Source organism: Lutjanus erythropterus, chromosome 2, assembly GCF_056507025.1.
Source record: "Lutjanus erythropterus isolate fLutEry1 chromosome 2, fLutEry1.hap2, whole genome shotgun sequence".
NCBI lineage: Eukaryota > Metazoa > Chordata > Actinopteri > Lutjaniformes > Lutjanidae > Lutjanus > Lutjanus erythropterus.
Genome location: NC_139318.1, coordinates 5,834,171 through 5,853,020, shown reverse-complemented (window position 1 = coordinate 5,853,020; position 18,850 = coordinate 5,834,171). Strand labels below are relative to the sequence as shown.

The 18,850-nt window shown below is 39.8% G+C and overlaps 1 protein-coding gene across 1 annotated transcript in view; it reads left to right on the top strand.

The window, feature by feature from the left end:
* fbln2 (fibulin 2) overlaps window positions 1-18,850 on the top strand; it is a 110,738-nt gene that overhangs the window by 49,430 nt on the left and 42,458 nt on the right. The window contains exons 4-6 of the mRNA XM_084726864.1: window positions 1,595-1,724; window positions 3,922-4,108; window positions 15,000-15,209. Coding sequence (XP_084582990.1) covers window positions 1,595-1,724; window positions 3,922-4,108; window positions 15,000-15,209 — 527 coding nt within the window. The remainder of the gene's footprint in view (window positions 1-1,594; window positions 1,725-3,921; window positions 4,109-14,999; window positions 15,210-18,850) is intronic.

Sequence of the window (18,850 nt, the reverse complement as noted above, 5' to 3'; positions counted from 1 at the left end):
AACATTTGCCACACGTCAGTACCTTTGGTGCCACCCTAGGAGGCTGAAATTTGGCAGGGCGGTAAAGTGTGCTAGTGTGTGTGAGGGTGTGCTTTTTTGTTCATGGCATAAATAAATAAGATAATTTTTTTTGTGTGTGAATGCATACACACATTGATGCATCAAGTATCATCTAATGAGGATGTTGCCTCTGGGGGCAACTGCCAGTGTTTTGGGTTTCTGGTGTATCCAGTGGATGAAGTCTTGATGATGGTTAACAGATATCCAGGTTACTTCCTCTCCTGTGTGCTGGTCATTGTTCACAGATGACCAACTTGAGAAGTGAGAACTGAGCAAGAGGCTAATATCTATAAACAGATATTTGTACATACACTCAGATAATTAATAAAGACAAATAAATAAATCATAGTAAATCAGCATCAGATTGATGGGTTGCATTTCGGCCAATGTGTTTCGCTTCTTTTGCCAACAACAAGAACTGTTTACCTGCATGCAGCTAACTATTGTTATGTTCCATTTGAAGTGTGAAGTCGGAAATTCCCAGTTCCCAATTGGAAATTTCAACAGGAGTGCCCCCTGATGTCAGATTTCTGGATCGGAAAGTCAGGGGACCCTCAAAAACCCTGACCTCAAAATCCAATATGGCTGCTGCAGGCATTAACAGAAGTAAAGCTGTTTATTAGCATGTGTGTTTCATCAAGTCCATTGTGCACACAGTACTGTCTGTGGACACGTTGCGTTATGCGTTATTATCAACTTATCAACTATTTTTTTTCTGACCTGCTGTACTGGAACATGGTCATCTCGGTTGTCACCCTGAGGTAAATGGAACGCTTCATATAAACTTGTCCCAACTGGACAGATGTTGTTTCATGTTTCATTACAGAATTAAATCCCAGGACTTGTTATTAAAACGTGCCAGTGCAACCAGTAAAAAATTGTCATCAAATCAACCAGGGCTAATCAGATGGTCAAATTGGAATCAAGGTGGAATCTTCCCTGTATGAATTACACAGCAAAGTATTTTAGTAGCTGTAAACAACAAAATTGAATCATGGGTAACTGTTGTTTAAGCAATTTCCATCTGTTTGTCCTGTAACCATGACACCAGGCAATACAATATTTCAGATTCCACTGGCGTGATGTTTGTTAAACTTTGTGAAGGTGAATCAGAACATTTTAAGACTTCTATTTAATTGTTGAATTAAAAGCCATAAACACAGTTTTAGATTACAGCTGGTCAGTGTTTGTGGTGTGAAATATCAAGCCCGTCAGCCCAACGACAAACACAATGCAGATGCAAGATGAAACGTCATTATAATCTGTCATTACAGATTTGACTTGTTTGATTAAACTTCACTTACTTTTATTCTTAGGTCTCTTTCCCTTCACTTCAGTCACCATCAAACGAGTCTCTCCTCTGCCACTGCATGTTTACCAGCTGTCTGTCTTGGGCTCAGAAAAATCTGTTTGTTTGGCTCCACCTTTTGAATTTTAAATCTACCAGTCTGGTCTTGTGCGTACGTTTGTTTTAACATTTCAGTCCGTGTAGAATAGATATATATGTGTACATGTGTGTATGTGTTTGTGTCAGTGTTGCACAGAAGCAGTGCTGCCTCAGCTCGGTGAAGGAGAGCCGGTGTGACTCGGGTATGATTTCAGCCAGAGGAGGGAACACCTGTGAAGTGGATGAGAAGAATCAGTGTGCAGATGACTCCTACCAGGTACAGTAGTGTCTGTCTCACCACCACGAGAACTCTTACAGCAGTGTTGTTTTTCAAAAGGTAAAATGATAGTTTGGATCAGGGGGTCAGCAGCAAAATGTATTTTATTCACCTAAGTATCAGTTCAAGAGTACAGTAGGGAATACCACTTTACCTTCATGTCAGACAGCATTTTCTCACTGGAAACTGCTGTTATAAAAGCCAAATATTGCTCTCTTCAAAGCAACCAGACTCCATTGGAAAAATTAGTCATTTTATTTTGCAGAATGCAGGAGTTGCTGATCTACTGCTGCCTCATACAACAAAACAAACAAGCTTACAGATTGAGGCAGGAACTTCTGTGTTCTGTGAGGTAAAATTACTGGTTTTATCAATGGAGTCTGGTTGGTTTGGAAAGAGTCGTATTTAATATTATAACAGCAGTTTTCCATCAGAAAAGGATTTCTAACAGCAGTGCAAAATGGTAAAATCACCCAAAATCAAATTTTTCCTCTGGCCTACAGTGCTATATATTCATCTCGATGTTTTTGGTGTAAGTTGCAGAGTTTTGGAAATCTAAGCTGTAGAGATGTCTGCCTTCTCTCCAGTATAATGGGACTAAATGGCACTCAGCTTGTGGTGCTCAAAGCACCAAAATATATATTTGAAAAAAATCAAAACCAGTGTCTCTTGCTAAAAATCATGACCTGGTTATTCAAGATAATCCACACACCTTGTTGTGAGTAGTTTTGTGTAGGAACTACTTTCCTTCTATTGAAACTAAGTTAATTCCTGTAGTTTCTAAAGTAGATAATACTGCAAAAAGAAATTAGTTCTGATATAAAACTGCTTGCAACACAGTCTGTGGATTAACTTGAGTAACCAGGTCATGATTTCTGGACAGAGACACTGGTTTTGAATTTTTCAAATGTATTTTTTGGGGGCCTTGAGCACCACAAGCTCAGTGCCATTTAGTCCCATTATACTTGAGAGGAAGCAGACATCTCTACACCTGATATCTCCAAAACTCTGCAACTCACATTGAAAGAATCCAGGGGGAAATATGAATTTTTCATTTTGGGTTGAACTGTCCCTTTAAACTGATACTGACTTTTTTTAGGTGTCTCAAATACATTTTGCTGCTGATCCTGCTGCTTCTCCAAACTGGGGGGGGGGGGGCGTGCCACCCTTTCTACTGTAGGTAATACACTGACTACTTCATGCAAATAATCCGAGCTATCCCTTTAAGACATCCTCCGTATATGTTCTTTATTAGATAGAAGCACACAATGGGAAGCGACAAGAACCCAAAGGAAGACGGCTGAGTCATGACTGAAAGACATGATGTCATGGGTGGATGGCGTGCACAAGTTCTCCATAAAACAAACAGTCAATTGATTAAAGGGAGTTACATCTTCCTCCAGAACAGACTGTGAAGTGTTGTTGTGAGTCAGGTAGGGTATGACTCACCGCTCCGTGTGGTTTAAGGCGACAAAACTGGACAGCGTCAACAGTTTGAACCATAGGCAGCAGGCTCGTACTGTGAAACCGCTGGAAGTGGCACAAAAACATGGTGAAAACTGAGAGTGCCCGTGTGTTTCAGACTTTAAACAGTTTAAACATCGCCTGGAACGCGTCGTTGTTTTGGCCAGAGTGAGATTTCAATTTCAGATACCCACGCCAGCAGAGAGGCTTTTCTAAAGGTCAGACAGTTTATTTGTGTTTATTGGCAAACAGGTTGAGATGTATTAGTGAGGAGCTGCCAAAGTCTCCCATTTCTGCATGCATCCTTCAGACCTGTGAATACTTCCATATGGAAATGGGAATCATGCCTCCGCTCTGAGTCGGCTCAAATAGCATTGTCTGTTTCTCCGAGAGGAAACCCGGTGGTTTTGGCCCCTGAGCCAACTGTTCATGTGTCGAGGCAGCCGAGCCAAAGCGCCATGCCAGGTCCTAGTTTTAGGGGAAAGTAAAAAAGAGGTGAAAGTCTGGTTTTCTTTGCATGACATGTGGTTCAGCTCGAGGCGAGAGGCAGTTGAAATCCTTTGCCGTGTGTTCACAGGGATGAGTCGGCCTGCTCGCCCGTGTGGCGGTTATGCCCCCCCCTTCCTCTGCTGTTTACTAAACAGGGTCATAAAGAGAGGCGGTGATTAGGGATGTGAGGGCACCCCGTTGACACGCTCCTAATAAGGCTCTGCTGTTTTGTCTGGACGGGCAGGTGTGCTGCAGCTGCTGTGCCCTCGGCTTGCGGGTGCGCGCGGAAGGGCGGGGCTGCGATGGCCATGAGCACCTGAGCTACCCGTGCGGTCACGTCTTCCTCACCTGCTGCGAGGAAGAGGAAGGTCTGAGCCAGATCACCCTGAGGAGGAAGCAGATGCCCAGACCGACTTCTCTGCCCAGAAAAGGTATCTGTTACCCAGCTCACAGCAGTGTTCCACTGCCACGAAGCTTTCAACATGGAAAACACATCCATCATGAACACTGGTAGAGTCAGGATTTACTGTAGGTGTAACAACTGTCTCAAACACTCCAAAACTGCTCTGGTGAAAAAAAAGGAAGTGAAGAAGGAGCTTGTGGGCCTAGCTAACAAATACAAATACATAATTCATGACGCATTTAGTAGGAATTCTGGAGCTTCCAGTCATATCACATGATCTTCATAACCAGATAGCCAGACAGCCTAAAACTGCCCCACACTACAGGATTCTCTTCTCTCTAATCTCAAACACCTCACACACTACAAGATTTGGAAATGATGGCACACCACACTAAACAGTGGGGATGGACGTAGCGGAACAAGTTACTGTAGTAACAGTGAGAAAAGTCTAGATGAGAGAATGTTTTGGGACACCCCTCAACAGGGCATGTCTATTCTTCAGAGAGAGCTGGAGGTAAGATTTTAACTTCAGTTAGTTAGTATCAGGTGGACAGAACCTGAGAAAAATCAGCCTGAAAATTTTGTGGTGAGGAGCATTCATTTGTTAGTTTTAGTTTAATTGAGTTTAGTTTGCTTAATTCATTGAGTACTCTCTGAAATTCATTTTACAAAAACAAATAATACACTGTGACCAAAAACACTCACACATACCATGACTGAAAAAGGAGCTGGAAGAAAATAAAACTCTTATATTATCAGCAACTTTCTGAGCATCATGTAAACACAGCTGGCCTTTTTACATTTCACAGATCACATAAAAATTCAACAATACGACACTTTAAATCATTGTCCGGAGAATTCCACAGTTTCACTTCAGATTCTAAAATACAACTTTAACTTTGAAGCCACATGGGTGAGAAGTCCTTAAAGGAGAAATCCGTAACATATTTACTGTAATAAATCAGAAAATGACCATCATGTGTCTGAAATAATTGTCTCTCTGACAACAACCTTCCTCCTTTGAAATTTCTCTTCTGAGACAAAAGACAGTGGCAGACAGTGAGACAGGCAGCCACTTAACTTGTCATCCAGTGTGTATTTTCAGAACAGTGGGGTTTTGTTTAAGGATAACAGGCTTAACGTTACATTGACAGACACCTGACAGTTAAAAACAGCTGATCAACCAATAGTGGGGTGAAGTCTATGGATGCAACTGACTATTTGGACTGCTGCACTCATTTTTGCCTTATGTGATGGCTACATGTTGCTCCTTTAAGTTGCTAAAAATATGTAATTCAACATCTTCAATTCCATGAGAACTGGGGAAACTCTATCTGCTGAGGAAGATGTTTGATATGATCTAAATTATAATTAGAGATTACATTGTCAGCTGCTGTTTCCAAGCTAAGAATGAACTTTGAACCATCAAGATTGTAATTAACTAGATTAGCGATCTATTTACAGTGTGCATACAACATCCCAACTGTATGTGCAACTGCACACATTATATTGTTTTCAAAATAGAAATAAATTGACAGACAGCTGGAGAAGTGACAAAACACTGCTGTTAGATTGGACAGTCTCCAGCTGCCATCCGGTCTATACAGGAAAAAACACTGATTGGATCCCGATCGAGTAATTTATTCATTATCCTGATTTATACAACTTAGTCACCATGACTTGTTTTGTGTAAATGGTGCTCTGTGAGGTAGGATATTAAAATGCAATACATCCGTCTAATCAGAACCTTTATGTTAATTAAATTGTTTCATATAAAAATGTTACATAAAGACAAAAGGTGTCCACCTGAAACACATCCACAAATGATCAAATTTAAAATGTCCAATTAAATGTCAAAATATATTCACAATTACATGCGTAAACAGAGAGAGAAGAAGCAGAAATACGACACACGTCTCCTTAATTGATATGTCAAGCATAATTAGACTGTCAGGGCCCAACATCTGTTTGTACAGATGTGGAAAATCCTCATGCTAGTTTGAAAACTTTTGTGTTGCTTCATATTTACTAGAATAAATACCAATGAGGTTCTGTTATTGTATCTGGAATATTTGTAATGAATTCATCCAGCGTCCCTGGACTCATAAAAGTTATCAATCACACAACATTTATTCTTTAAACAGAGTGAAAGTCTGCACTGAGGTGTTGGTGGAGAGCAAATAAAACCTGCAGCTGCCTTGATCTTGTGATGTTATCATGTCTAATGTTAACATGTTTGTTTGTTGTTGGTGGTGATGGATTCTGCACAGGCCTGATCCATTTCAAACAAGCCCCATACACCTAATAAAATAATGTGGGGGAGAGTGGGGTAAGATGAGCCAGTTTTTGCTAATGTTGTCCTCTAAGCAAGGGAAAATGAGACAGAAGTATGATGAAAGCATTTATTTTTATTTCAGGCCATCGCCTATCAAATGAAATGATCAGAATGCATGTATGACAAATGGACTTGAAAATATGACTTTGAAAAAAAAGGTGTTCTTGTGGCTCAACTTGCCCCAGGTCAGGTTTAAACCTCAGCATAATAAAAAAAAAAATCACTTAAAGCATTTTAATAATTGATCTTCCCTTTCCAGACAGTCATATTTCTTTTCTTAAAGTTAACTTTAACAGCCAAAAACAACTAAATAATTTTGATTTATTTATTTATCTATCTATCACATTAATGAGCATCAGTGTATAATACATAATGTAAATATGCCAGAGTTAGCAAAAATGCTGATTTACACCTGCTGCTCCTAGGCAGAGAAAAAATGAAACAAATGACCAACACACTACAAAACAGGACACAACATGTTAAATTGGGACATATAAAGCAACATTATGTCAGAATTGGTACTTTTTGCGATTTACTACCCCTAGTGTCAGGGTACAATTCATTTCTATGTAAATATGGACACAGCTGAGCTGGCCATATTTACACCTGAATTTGTTATGTTATATTACTTATGATCAAAACCTAGCAAATTGAAAACTTTGCTAACACAGTTACTAACTGCTTCCGCTGCCGACGTCTTCATCAGGCTCTTCCCCTCGACCGTGACTTGCCCAGCCCATTCAACAATTCAGCATTCCCATTCCCGCCCACCCTGGGGCCTGAAAACCTCCTCCTTCCAGTAACCGACAGCTCCTCTTCTAGTGGTGTAAACACCGACATTCTTATGGTGCTTGAGCTCCCAGCACTGCTAGCTAAGCTACAGTTAGCAGCAGTTACCCGTTACTTTATTGCACATCTGGAAATTCAGTAAATCACAGAGATCTGAGGTAGGCTAGAGTGCTGTTATTCTCAGGTTGTAGTTACATAATGTTGCTTTAATATGTTTGACACTGGCCAAACAAAATCAAATTTCTAATTGCTAATACTAATGAGGAAAAAAGGGTGTTGATGCTAGTTTTTTGTAGGTTCTTGGTATAATAGCTTTACCACAGTGTTTGACATATGATAAACCAAACCAGTTATGTCATACTACTCTGAAATACCATCTTATTTTTCAGAGACTTGACTGAACTTTGGCGCCTTGTAGTATTCAAGTCACTGGTTCAATTTCCCCCCAGAACAGCCTAGCTTAGAAATGCAGACTGTAATATTTAGTAAAATAGTTCACATGGTTTTATGCATTAGCATACCACCAACATGTATAATACACATTTTAAGACCTGGAAAAATTTGCTTTGGCATAACCATGATTAAACATGATACAAAGAAAATTTACTTTCCAAAAAAAAAAAAAAAAGGTTTTGGAGTAAATAAATACTTTCCATTCTCCTATGTGCTTCTCACCATCACAGCCTGATAAATATGATGGCTACCTGCTGAATTGATAGTCACATGACCACAAATGTGCACTGCTCCCTAAAAACAGGGGTGGTTCAACTTGCCCACTGGCTCACCTGACGTGGCTCTCCCCTACTAACTGGAAATGATGGCATACATTGATGAATGCCAATTACATGGCAACTCTGGATTGTTTCTCCCGATCAAAGAGAAAAAGAATGCAACATTTTGTTTTAAAAAAAAAAAGATAAAAAGTAAAAGATTTAATACTTTGTTTTCCAAGATCTTTCTCAGGCTGGCTTACCACAGTTGGCAATTTGTTAATGTGTTGCAGCTGTGAATAGCTTCCCCATTTTCTTAATGTGGGCCAATAGACATTTTGAGTGTACTTAATGTTGTCAGTTTTTAGTGTGAATGCACCACAAACACAAATCCTGCTTAGAATCAGTGTGTTGTCTGGATTAGGAGACAACACAGGGGTCTTTAAACTCGATGTTGTACCGCTGCAAAGAAAAACTAGTTAGAACTTCCTTTTCTCACTCAGCAGTTAGTTAGCATGCACACAAAACATTCGGTTAATTCTGCTACCTCGACAATCTTTGCACTGGACCGGGCCGTCGCCGTTTTGTCCTCATTGAGGTTTGTGTCAGAGGTAGAGTATGGGCCGAGTTTGATCTTCCAAAAGACAGATGCTGCGGGTTGATTGGTCAGGAGTCACGTTACCGTTCAGAGTAATGGGGAAAGATGTATGCAAGCTGTGATGAATCAGGACCAGATGGCAGCTCAGGCTGTTGTCTCTTTACTCGTGCCAGCAAAGTTTTCCTCAGTCTCTGATCCATCAAGTACCTAATGCCACTGACATTTACATCAATGAGTTCTCAAGCAGCCGAGGTTCAGGATAAACATGCCTCAATGCAAAAGCTCTCCAATAATCATTTGTATGTACTTATCCTGACAAAAGGGCGCTCCAACCAGTTTGTTTGTGAACACTTGTGCTTCTGTTCGGTGCGCTGGCCTCTGGATGTGACCTGTTTGTTTGCAGCTCTGAGCTCCATGTTTTCCATTGATGACATCAGAGGCGTGATGGGTGAAGTAAGACGATGATTAAGAGATGATTACAGTCTGTCACCACATTTGTTAGAGTGTTAGACTGTTTGTTCTCCCGTCCAATTGATCCTTCCAAAGTCCCACCCCCTTTTCACTCTGCGCTCCAGCAGTTGAGTAAGCTAAGTTCTCCTTTCCTGTACACTCTTAGAAATAAGAGTTATTCCTGAAAGGCTGAGGTTCTACACAGAGCCATTTGTTTCTGAAGAACCTTTTTCTGAAGAAAGTGTGTGTCAAGGGGTTCTTTGATAAACTAAAGCAGGGTCCTGCAACCTGAGGCTCCAGGGCCATATGCGGCTCTTTAGCTCCTCTCCAGTTGCTCCCTGACTTTGGCATAATTTTTGTCAGCCTATGAAATAGTTGAGATGACTCAAAATTTCAAGTCGCGATGACTCAAAATTTCAAGTTGAGATGACTCAAAATTTCAAGGCAAAATACTGCAATACATTTATGAGTCAACTCAAACTCAAGTTTTGAAAAGGTTTTCCCACTACTTATCTTTAGTTGAGATAATTATTTTTTCTTCTTCACATAAACTTTAATCTTTGAGTTTTAGATACCCCCAAAAATTATATATATATTTTCAGTTACAACCATTTAATATTCAGGTTTCAAAAAAATGACAATCAGGTTCACAGCTCACTGTGACAACATTTTAAAATACATTTTTTTTGAGTTTGTATAACTCAAATATTCAAGTGTATCTAAGGAAGAAAAGTAAATTATCTCAGCTAAAGATTATAGGTTAGTGAAACTTGTTTCAAAGCATAAAAGTTTGAGTTGACCTCAAAACTCAAAAGTGATGCTTGCATTTACTACTTGTAAAATATGTAGCCTAGACACCAATTTAAAAAAAAAAGTATAAATATTTCGACAACTAAAATGTGCATCATAGCCTGCATCCATGGTTCAGTGCCTTTTCCTCTAAATTTTGATGATGGTTTGTCTTCTTGAGTCTCTATGGATGCCAAAAAAGTCTTCAGGGCAAAGAGAGTTGCAGCTGCAGACAGATTTCTTTTTTTTCTTTTGGCCCAAAATGGCTCTTGTGGTCGTAAAGGTTGCAGACCCCTGGACTAAAGGGTCCATTTAGAACCTTTTTCATGCAAAGAACCTTTTTTTTAGAAGAAAGAGTTCTTCAAATATTGTTGAAATCTTTGATAGACTCTTTCATCAAGGGTTCATCAAGAGTTTTTTGCACCATAATATAAAAGGTTCTCAGTAGAACCCACAGGGTGGGTTTTAGAGGAAACACTCGAATATAAAAAGGTTCTCTGCTGAAACCCCCAGTATGTTGTAGATAAAACCCTTGGAATATAAAAAGGTTGTTAGTAGAACCCCTGGAGGGGTTCTATATTAAACCCTTAAAATATAAAAACGTTCTTCGCAGATCTTCGCAGAGTGTTTTCTAGATAAAAATCCTTGGAAATTAAAAAGGCTCTCAGTAGAACCCCCTGGGTGGGTTCATGTTGGCACCTTACTAGGTGTAAAAGTTCTGGATAGGGGTCAAATGCTTACACAATTGAATGGTTGTCTGTAGAACCCCTCATAGGGGGTTCTGGGTGGAACCTTTCACAGATGATTCTAGGTATTATCCTTTTTGTTGGGTTCAAGGTAGAACTCCAAGTGAAACCTTTACAAAAGGTTCAAAAAGGAACCACAAAAGAGTTCTCCTATGGGGACAAGCTCAAGGACTCTTTAGGGTTCTAGTTAGCACTTTTATTTCTAAGAGTGCACTATGCTATGTGCTGGGCTCATCTATTTTGAAAAGAAAACCACATGTCGAAGATGGTTAAATGATGCTGCTGAGGGAGCTGTAAAATAGATTTTTGTCCTAGTTTTCATCAGCGACATTCTTTCAGTAATGGAAAGAGGAGGACAACTAAATAGCAATTAAATTATGATGCCAAAAGCCAGGATGAAATCTGTTAACACTTTCGTCAACAAATAAAAACAAGATGAAAATGTTAGGGAGAGAAAAGATGAGAAGAGATCCAATTTCTTTGTGTGGTTTGAAGGAAAGATGTATATAGTACTGATCTACCTGGGAAGTCAACTATCATGCTCCTGCTGCACGTCTCATAAACTCTGCAGGAATGTCAACATTTGGGACAAATGGGATAAATTTTACACATTTAAATGGGCTCATAACATATTACCTTTGTCTTATCAGAAAATAGTGGACAACTGCAGGGACGCCAGTGGTGCAAGACAGTTCAGGCAATGTGAGCTTACTACTTCAGAGTATATATACAAACGTGTGTGTGTGTGTGTGTGTGTGTGTGTGTGTGTGTGTATGTGTATTCACCAGCCATTTCATTAGGTACACCTGTTCAACTGCTTGTTAACACAACTATCTAATCAGCCAATGACAGGGCAGCAACTCAATACATTTAGTCATGTAGACATGGTCAAGACGACCTGCTGAAGTTCAAACTGAGCATCAGAATGAGGAAGAAAGGTGATTTAAGAGAAAATATCCAGTGAGTGATGGGTCTCTGGGTGAAAATGCCTTGTTGATGCCAGAGATCAGAGGAGAACGGCCAGACTGGTTCGAGATGATAGATTGGCAACAGTAACTCAAAAAACCACTCGTTACAACCAAGGTGTTTAGAAGACCATCTCTGAACACAGAACATGTTGAACCTTGGAGCAGATGGACTACAGCAGCAGAAGATCACACCGAGTGCCGCTCCTGTCAGCTAAGAACAGGAAACTGAGGCTTCAATTCACACAGGCTCAACAAAATTGGACAATAGAAGATTGGAAAACGTTGCCTGGTCTGATGAGTCTTGTCTGATTTCTTCTGCCACATTCAGGGTCAGAATTTGGAGTAAACAACATGAAAGCATGGATCCATCCTGCCTTGTATCAACAGTTCAGGCTGCTGCTGGTGGTGTGATGGTGTGGGGGATATTTTCTTAACACACTTTGGGCCCCTTAGTAAAAACTGAGCATCATTGAAACACCACAGCCTGCCTGAGTATTGTTGCTGACCATGTCCATCCCTTTATGACCACAGTGTATCCATCCTCTGATGACTACTTCCAGCAGGATAAGACAACATGTCACAAAGCTCAAATCGTCTCAAATCATCTCAAACTGGTTTCTTGAACATGACACTGTACTCCAGTGGCCTCCACAGTCACCAGATCTCAGTCCAACAGAGAACCTTTGGGATGTGGTAGACTGGGAGATTCGCATCATGGATGTACAGCTGACAAATCTGCAGCAACTACATGATGCTATCATGTCAATGTGGACCAAATTCTCTGAGGAATGTTTCCAGCACCTATGCCATGAAATATGCCACAAAGAATTAAGATAGTTATGAAGGTAAAAGGGGGTCCAACTTAGCATTTTGCAAACATTAGCTAACTTAAAGGTCCAATGTGAAAGAATTTTGGGCATTTATCATCTGAATATGGCAGAAATTAAATACAATATTTGTAAGTATGTTTTCATTACCTCAGAAAGAGCCCTTTATAATTACAGAGGGGGCGGGTCCTCTTCCATGGAGTCTACCATGTTATGCTGTTCTACAGTACCCTCGAATGGACCAAACAATGGCTCCAGATATGGCTTTTCACATTTTGCACAAGTTTTGCAGCCACCGTAGGGTCTCCTTTGCCCTTGGAAGGGGAGGGTGGGAGAAGATGTTTGTCATGTGCAAGCTCACCACTAGATGGCTCTAAATCCCACACACTGGTCCTTTAGATGTGACTGTAGCATATCTATGTACAGAAAACAGGAAAGGAGAAAACTGCCTGAGCTTTTGCCCTTCACCAAGCTTGCTCAGTTGTTATTGGAGGACAGAGCAAAAAGGGGTGGGGCTTAGAAGGAGAGCATTAAATCTCTCTTATAAAGCACAAGAAAGGTCCTAAGTTGAGAGCTAAGACCTTTTTCATAAAATCATTTATTGGGGCTTTGGTAGACCTTTGTTCAGCTCTTTAGTTCATATACTGGGAGCAGACACACAGCATGGAGTTGCGTCTCATTATTAGTCAGACTTCGTGGTCGTCCTTTAATGTGAACAGTCGTGTCCAAGTATGATGGTGAGGTAAGGTCAGCCTCCTCATCGCCTCACTTAGCCTGTTATTTCATTCACTACATCAGAGGCATTCCTCCTAATCCCGCCCTTTAATAGGCTCTGTTCTAACCATCGACTGCAGCTCATTTCCTACAGCTTTAAAGGGGAAATTTGAATGATGTCATTCTGAAGTGGGAATCAATTAACCTGCTGAAAGCTGTGAAAGGTTTAAGAGCCACAAAAACTGTTCGAGCTCTCAGTCAGTGCGTGTGTAACTCACTCACGCACACACTCATATTCTCACAGGATTCATGAAGGATGCCTTTACTTTGTGAGCGTTTTATGGATGAAAATATGGATGAGATGCACTGTAATTATTTCCATGGGGGATATGTTTTCAGTCTTATGACTCACTGCCTTTTAATTAAAACGGGAAACATTTAATCGCCTCACTCCTCTGAATTTAAACCTCAGGTAATGACTGTGAGAAATGTTTACTTAAACCTACAACTGGACCCATCACCCCTTGGTGTCCATATAAAGGTGTCTATTATGAACTGATATGTTCATGCACAGTGTGTCTTTGGTGAAGTATAGATCAGGAAACAGTCCCAATAACAGCAAACATGAAACAAAAAAATGGGACTTATTAGCATTTTTAAGATTACAATTTTACATTTAAAGAATACAATTAAAAATGGACATGATACACTACCATGTGCAGTGAGCAACACTTAACGAGTCTCAAAATCACTCTGGTCTGAGCAGAACCAGCTGATCTTGACAGTTGCAAATATATTATACCTTGAAAAAAATTATTTCACTAAGTGAAAATTTTGCCATTATCTTGTTTCAACATCCAACTGAATTTTTACATTTAAAGGTAAGACCAACTGCTAACATTAGCCACACATACCAACCACTAATGTTAGCTACACAGACCAACTCTTAATGTTACCTACACAGACAAACTAATGGCTACAAAGACCAACCACTAGTGTTAGCTACACAGAAAAATTGCCAACATTAGCAATATTAGCCAACCACTAACAGTGGCTTCACAGACCAATTAATAGCTACAGAGACCAACTGCTAACATTAGCTACACTAAAATTACCTATACAGAACAACCGATAACCTTAGCTACACAGAGCAACAGTTAATATTAGCTACACAGAACGACCGCTAACATTAGCTTCACAGACCAAGCACTAACATTAGCTACACAGAACAGTTTCTAATGCTAGCTACATTGACCAAATGCTAACTTTAGCTACACAGACCAGCATCTAACATCACCCTACATAGAACAACAGTAAACACTAGCTACACAGAACAACCACTAACATTTGCTTCACAGACGAACCGCTAACATCACCTATACAGAACAACTGCTTGACTTCTCGTGATCAGTGAACAAGACATTGTATCCATACAGAAAGAGTGATTGAAACATGTAGTGTGAGGCAATGCATTAGTTATATAGTACATTCTCCTGACCAGAGTCCAAGCGAACAGCTGTGATAGAGACAGTATGATATGTGCAGTAATAGAGGCAGTAAACTTAAAAACATGTTTTCTGTAAGAGCCTCATGTCACTCCATTTCTGCTAAATGATTTTCCTGCTCTACTCTATTACTCTATCTAATTGCTCTGTAGAAATGCTTTGCATTTCATGCATTTCTTCTCCCAGCACTTCACTTTCACATTAGCGTCCTGTGGTCAGAGTTCCACCACTGCGGCCCTGACCTTTGCACTTGTTCTTGGTGGTTTCTTGTAATGATAGTAATTTCAGGAATTGAAACTCGGGATAAAAGCATCAGTTAAATGCTCTGAATGTAAATGTATGGAAGGAGCAGATGTTGTTTTGTGTCTTCAAGTCAGTTTCATGAGGTAAGAGTGTGGGATAAATTATACAGGCAATCTGGTGCTGTATCTAATTTGAGAGCCCCCCTCTCCTCCTCCTCCCCCTGTTCTTTCTCTCGCCCCTTCCAGTCTCAGACAGCAAGTTCCCCAAGGAGGCCTTCTCCATCAGTGCCACAGATGAAGCTGCCAACGCCGTTGAGGAGCAGGAGGACGTGGATGAGTGTCAGCTCTACCTGGGCCAGCTGTGCCAGCACACATGCACCAACATCTGGGGCTCGTACCGCTGCGGCTGCCACCAGGGCTACATCCTGCAGCAGGACGGACACTCATGTGCACCAGGTACAGCAACTCTCTGACTGAAGCCATCTGGTTTTGGTTGTATGTTTGAGAATTTGGCCAAAAAATAATCAGGTAAGCTCTTATTCCACCAAGAAAGAAGCCTGGCTTGCTCCGATGATAAACAGGATTATGCAACATGCAAACATCCCCCTCCCTTAAATTTTGGTTTTTACCATCTGTGCAAACTCATCATAAATGCCTGCAGATGCCAACAAAAACATGGCAGCGAGCACTGCTTCTCTTTACTGTTTATACTGAGATTATACACTAACTGAAAGAGTTGAAGTACCTGCAGGTGGCTGCACATTTTAAACATTTTCCCATTGAGCTATTAAAGGGACAGTTCACACTAGAATCAAAAATACATATTTACCACTGGCCGTAGCGCTGTTTATCCATCTAGATAGTTTTGGAGTGTGCTGCAGAGTTTTGGAGATTTCAGCCATCAAGATGTCTGCCTTCTCTCCAATATATTGGAGCTGAATGGTGCAAATCAGCGTCTCTTTCCAAAAATCATGACGTGGTTGCTCAAGATAATCCACAGACCTTGTTGTGAGCAGTTTCATGTAGGAACTACTTTCTTTCTGAGGTAGAATCTCCCAGAACTACTTGAGAATTTAGCAGAACAATTTTCTGTCCTCTATGAAACTGCTCACAAGGCCAGCACCATTTAGTCCCATTTAGGGCTGCAAAATTAATCACAATATTATTGAAATCATGGTATGGCCATTGAAGAATCACAACCAAATTGCAAGTGCTATAAGGAAGCACTGTAGTGCTGCAGAGATGCCTTGGCCTAAAAATCTTGTTCTCCAGATGAAAGAAGACGTTTGATTGGTACAGACCCCAACAAACACCACATAGTCATGGTTTATAGCAGAATAGTAGAAAAAAATGAAAATAGTAATGCAAAAGTGATCCTTCCCACTAATCACACCTCATATCTCAATCACAATTTCAGTCAAAATAGTATGGCTTTTTTCCCATATTGTGCAGTCCTTGTCCAGTCATATTGTAGAGAGGGCAGACATCTCTACAGCTGATGTGTCCAAAACTCTGCAACTCACACCAAAACTATCTAGACTGTATTGGACTTTCATAAAGTTGGGGGTTTCTTTTGAGTGAATGAAAGAAAGATAAAGCTCCTGCATATCCGATAATGCAACTTGATAGTGTATTTCATTAAACCCTCCTTGTCTGATAAACATCCAGTTTGTTATGGAGCCTTTCGCAATCTGAAAATAATTACTTTTTTAGGCTTGACAAAGCTCTCCAAGAGAGACAGAAAAAATTATTTAACTGTTTTTACAGGCTTACACTAACTATCTGTCCTTAACTGTGCAAGCTGTGACAGTGTTGGTAGAGTTTTTTTTATTTTTTAAAGGTCCAGTGTGTAGGATTTAGTGGCATACAGCAGTGAGGTTGCAGACTGCAGCCAACTGCATACACCTCCCCTCATCCCTCCACTGTGTAGGGGAACTTACAGTTGCCTTCAGGTGCACTTAAATTCAAGCTGCCTTTTCAATGTGGAGGCCCTCTGTGGAGCCAGTGTTTGGTTTGTCTGTTCTGGGCCACTGTAGGAACATGACGGTGCAACATGATGGTCTCTGTAGAAGAGGATCTGCTCATTCTAAGGTGACGAAAACACAACAATTCTTATTTTCAGGTGATTAGTGAAAACAGTCATGAATGTTATCTAACATATCAGCCAATAGATCCCTATAAAGCCTATAAAGAGTTGTACCCAACCTCATTATCTGATATATTTCCAGACAAATATTCTGGACAGAACTGGAGAAAATAAATATGATTTATTTGAAAGTTACAGTATGTTGATGTTCTTGAAGTTAAAATGTCATAGTGTACAATTAAAATGTGAAATTGCACATGTCAGAGTGTCCCCCTGACCTGGGGTTCCCCCCTGACCCCTGCTGATGCACAAGCTGGTGCATCCCTAACTGCTGGTCCCTCGCCTGGATGAATGGGGAGGAAGGAAGGGCATCCGGCGTTAAGAGGCTATGCCAAATCAAATATGCGGATCGTAGAATCAATTCTCATGCTGGGTTAGGCGGGACCAGCGGGAAGATCTGCTGTGGACAGATGATCCACTGTGGCGACCTCTAATTAGGGTACAAGAAGAAGATATTTGAATCATAATGACATAACCTTCTTTATCAAAACTAAATAGAATAGAAGAAGAAGATAAACCTCAGTAGAATGATTAACAAGCTTTTTCTCTCTGCTTTTCAGAGATGGACATTGTGTGCTTTTTCACTGCTTACCTACTTTACACTTACCTATTTTTTGGTGTTGCACAAAATGGCGATTTTCTGTCATTTACAACATGTGCTCATTCCCAACCCATCAAATACAGCAGCTCAGTCAGTGGCCCTTATGACTCAGTTCAATTCAGTTCAATTCAATACATGTTGTCCAATAGTATTTTTCTATTATGTCTCATATATTCTCAGATATTGTGTGCAATACTACTATATAATGGGTTATATAATGTTCATTATCATGTGCAATATTACTTGTCAATATCACAGAATATATAATGTTTCTTGTTGTGCGCAGTATTCAATATCATGGGCTATATGTGCAATGACATTTTTTCTGTAACATTTAATATGTTTTAATACACTGTGCAATGTAACTGTCACTATCACCATCTTTCATATTATCATGCACAATTACATTCGACATCATGTGCCATCTTACATTGATTATCTGTGTAATATAACTTTTTTTTTTTTTATCTCTCAATCCATTTTATGTTCATATATGACTTTATTTGTTGCTCAATAGTTGTTATTATGTTACTGTAATTTTGGAACAATCTGGCACAAAAAATTCCTTCAGGATTAATAAAGTACATGAATGTTTTATATTGCCAATATTGCCAAAGCGTGAATAAAAAAATAAAAAGGAGCAGTACACATTAATTCAATTTGATAACCATATTTAAAAAAAAAATAAAAACACAATTCCTAAGAAAATGATTCAATAACTAAAATGAGATAAATATACAAATATATAAATAAATAAATATAGCAATCATGTGTTCCTCATTTTGTAACATGCAGTCACATATCATGCATAAATGTGCTGCATGTCTCTTTCCTAATAGAACCTGGTTTTACTCTGTCATTTGTTTCTCTGAAATGAGGGATTTATAAATTAAATTTCTTACAGTTTTATGCTCTGATTTTATTGTATTTGTCACATTTAAAGAAGAAGTGTGTTTCATCACGACTCACTATGTGCCCTTCTAGCATCAGTTTTGTACGTGCAGGGCTCTGCAGTCAAGTTAGTAATAAAATACATTGGCAAAAGGTTACCCATGATTCCTTGTGCAATTGTGTGAGGCAGCTAGCCTACTAAATCACTGTGTGGTACCTATCCAGATTGGTGAAGTAGTTAGCTGTGTTTTATTAGCTGTGTTATTATCCCAAGTGTAGAGACACAACTCATCATTTTGTAATTTCATGAGTAAGAGACTGACATACTCATCCACCTCAGAAACCACAGGCAAAAGTGACACAGCTAACGTTGAGCAGCTATGGGTAAGTGCAAACAAGAAAAGACCCCAAAATATTTAACACAGTATATGTAGCAGGGGTTCCTGCTCCGTCTCTTTA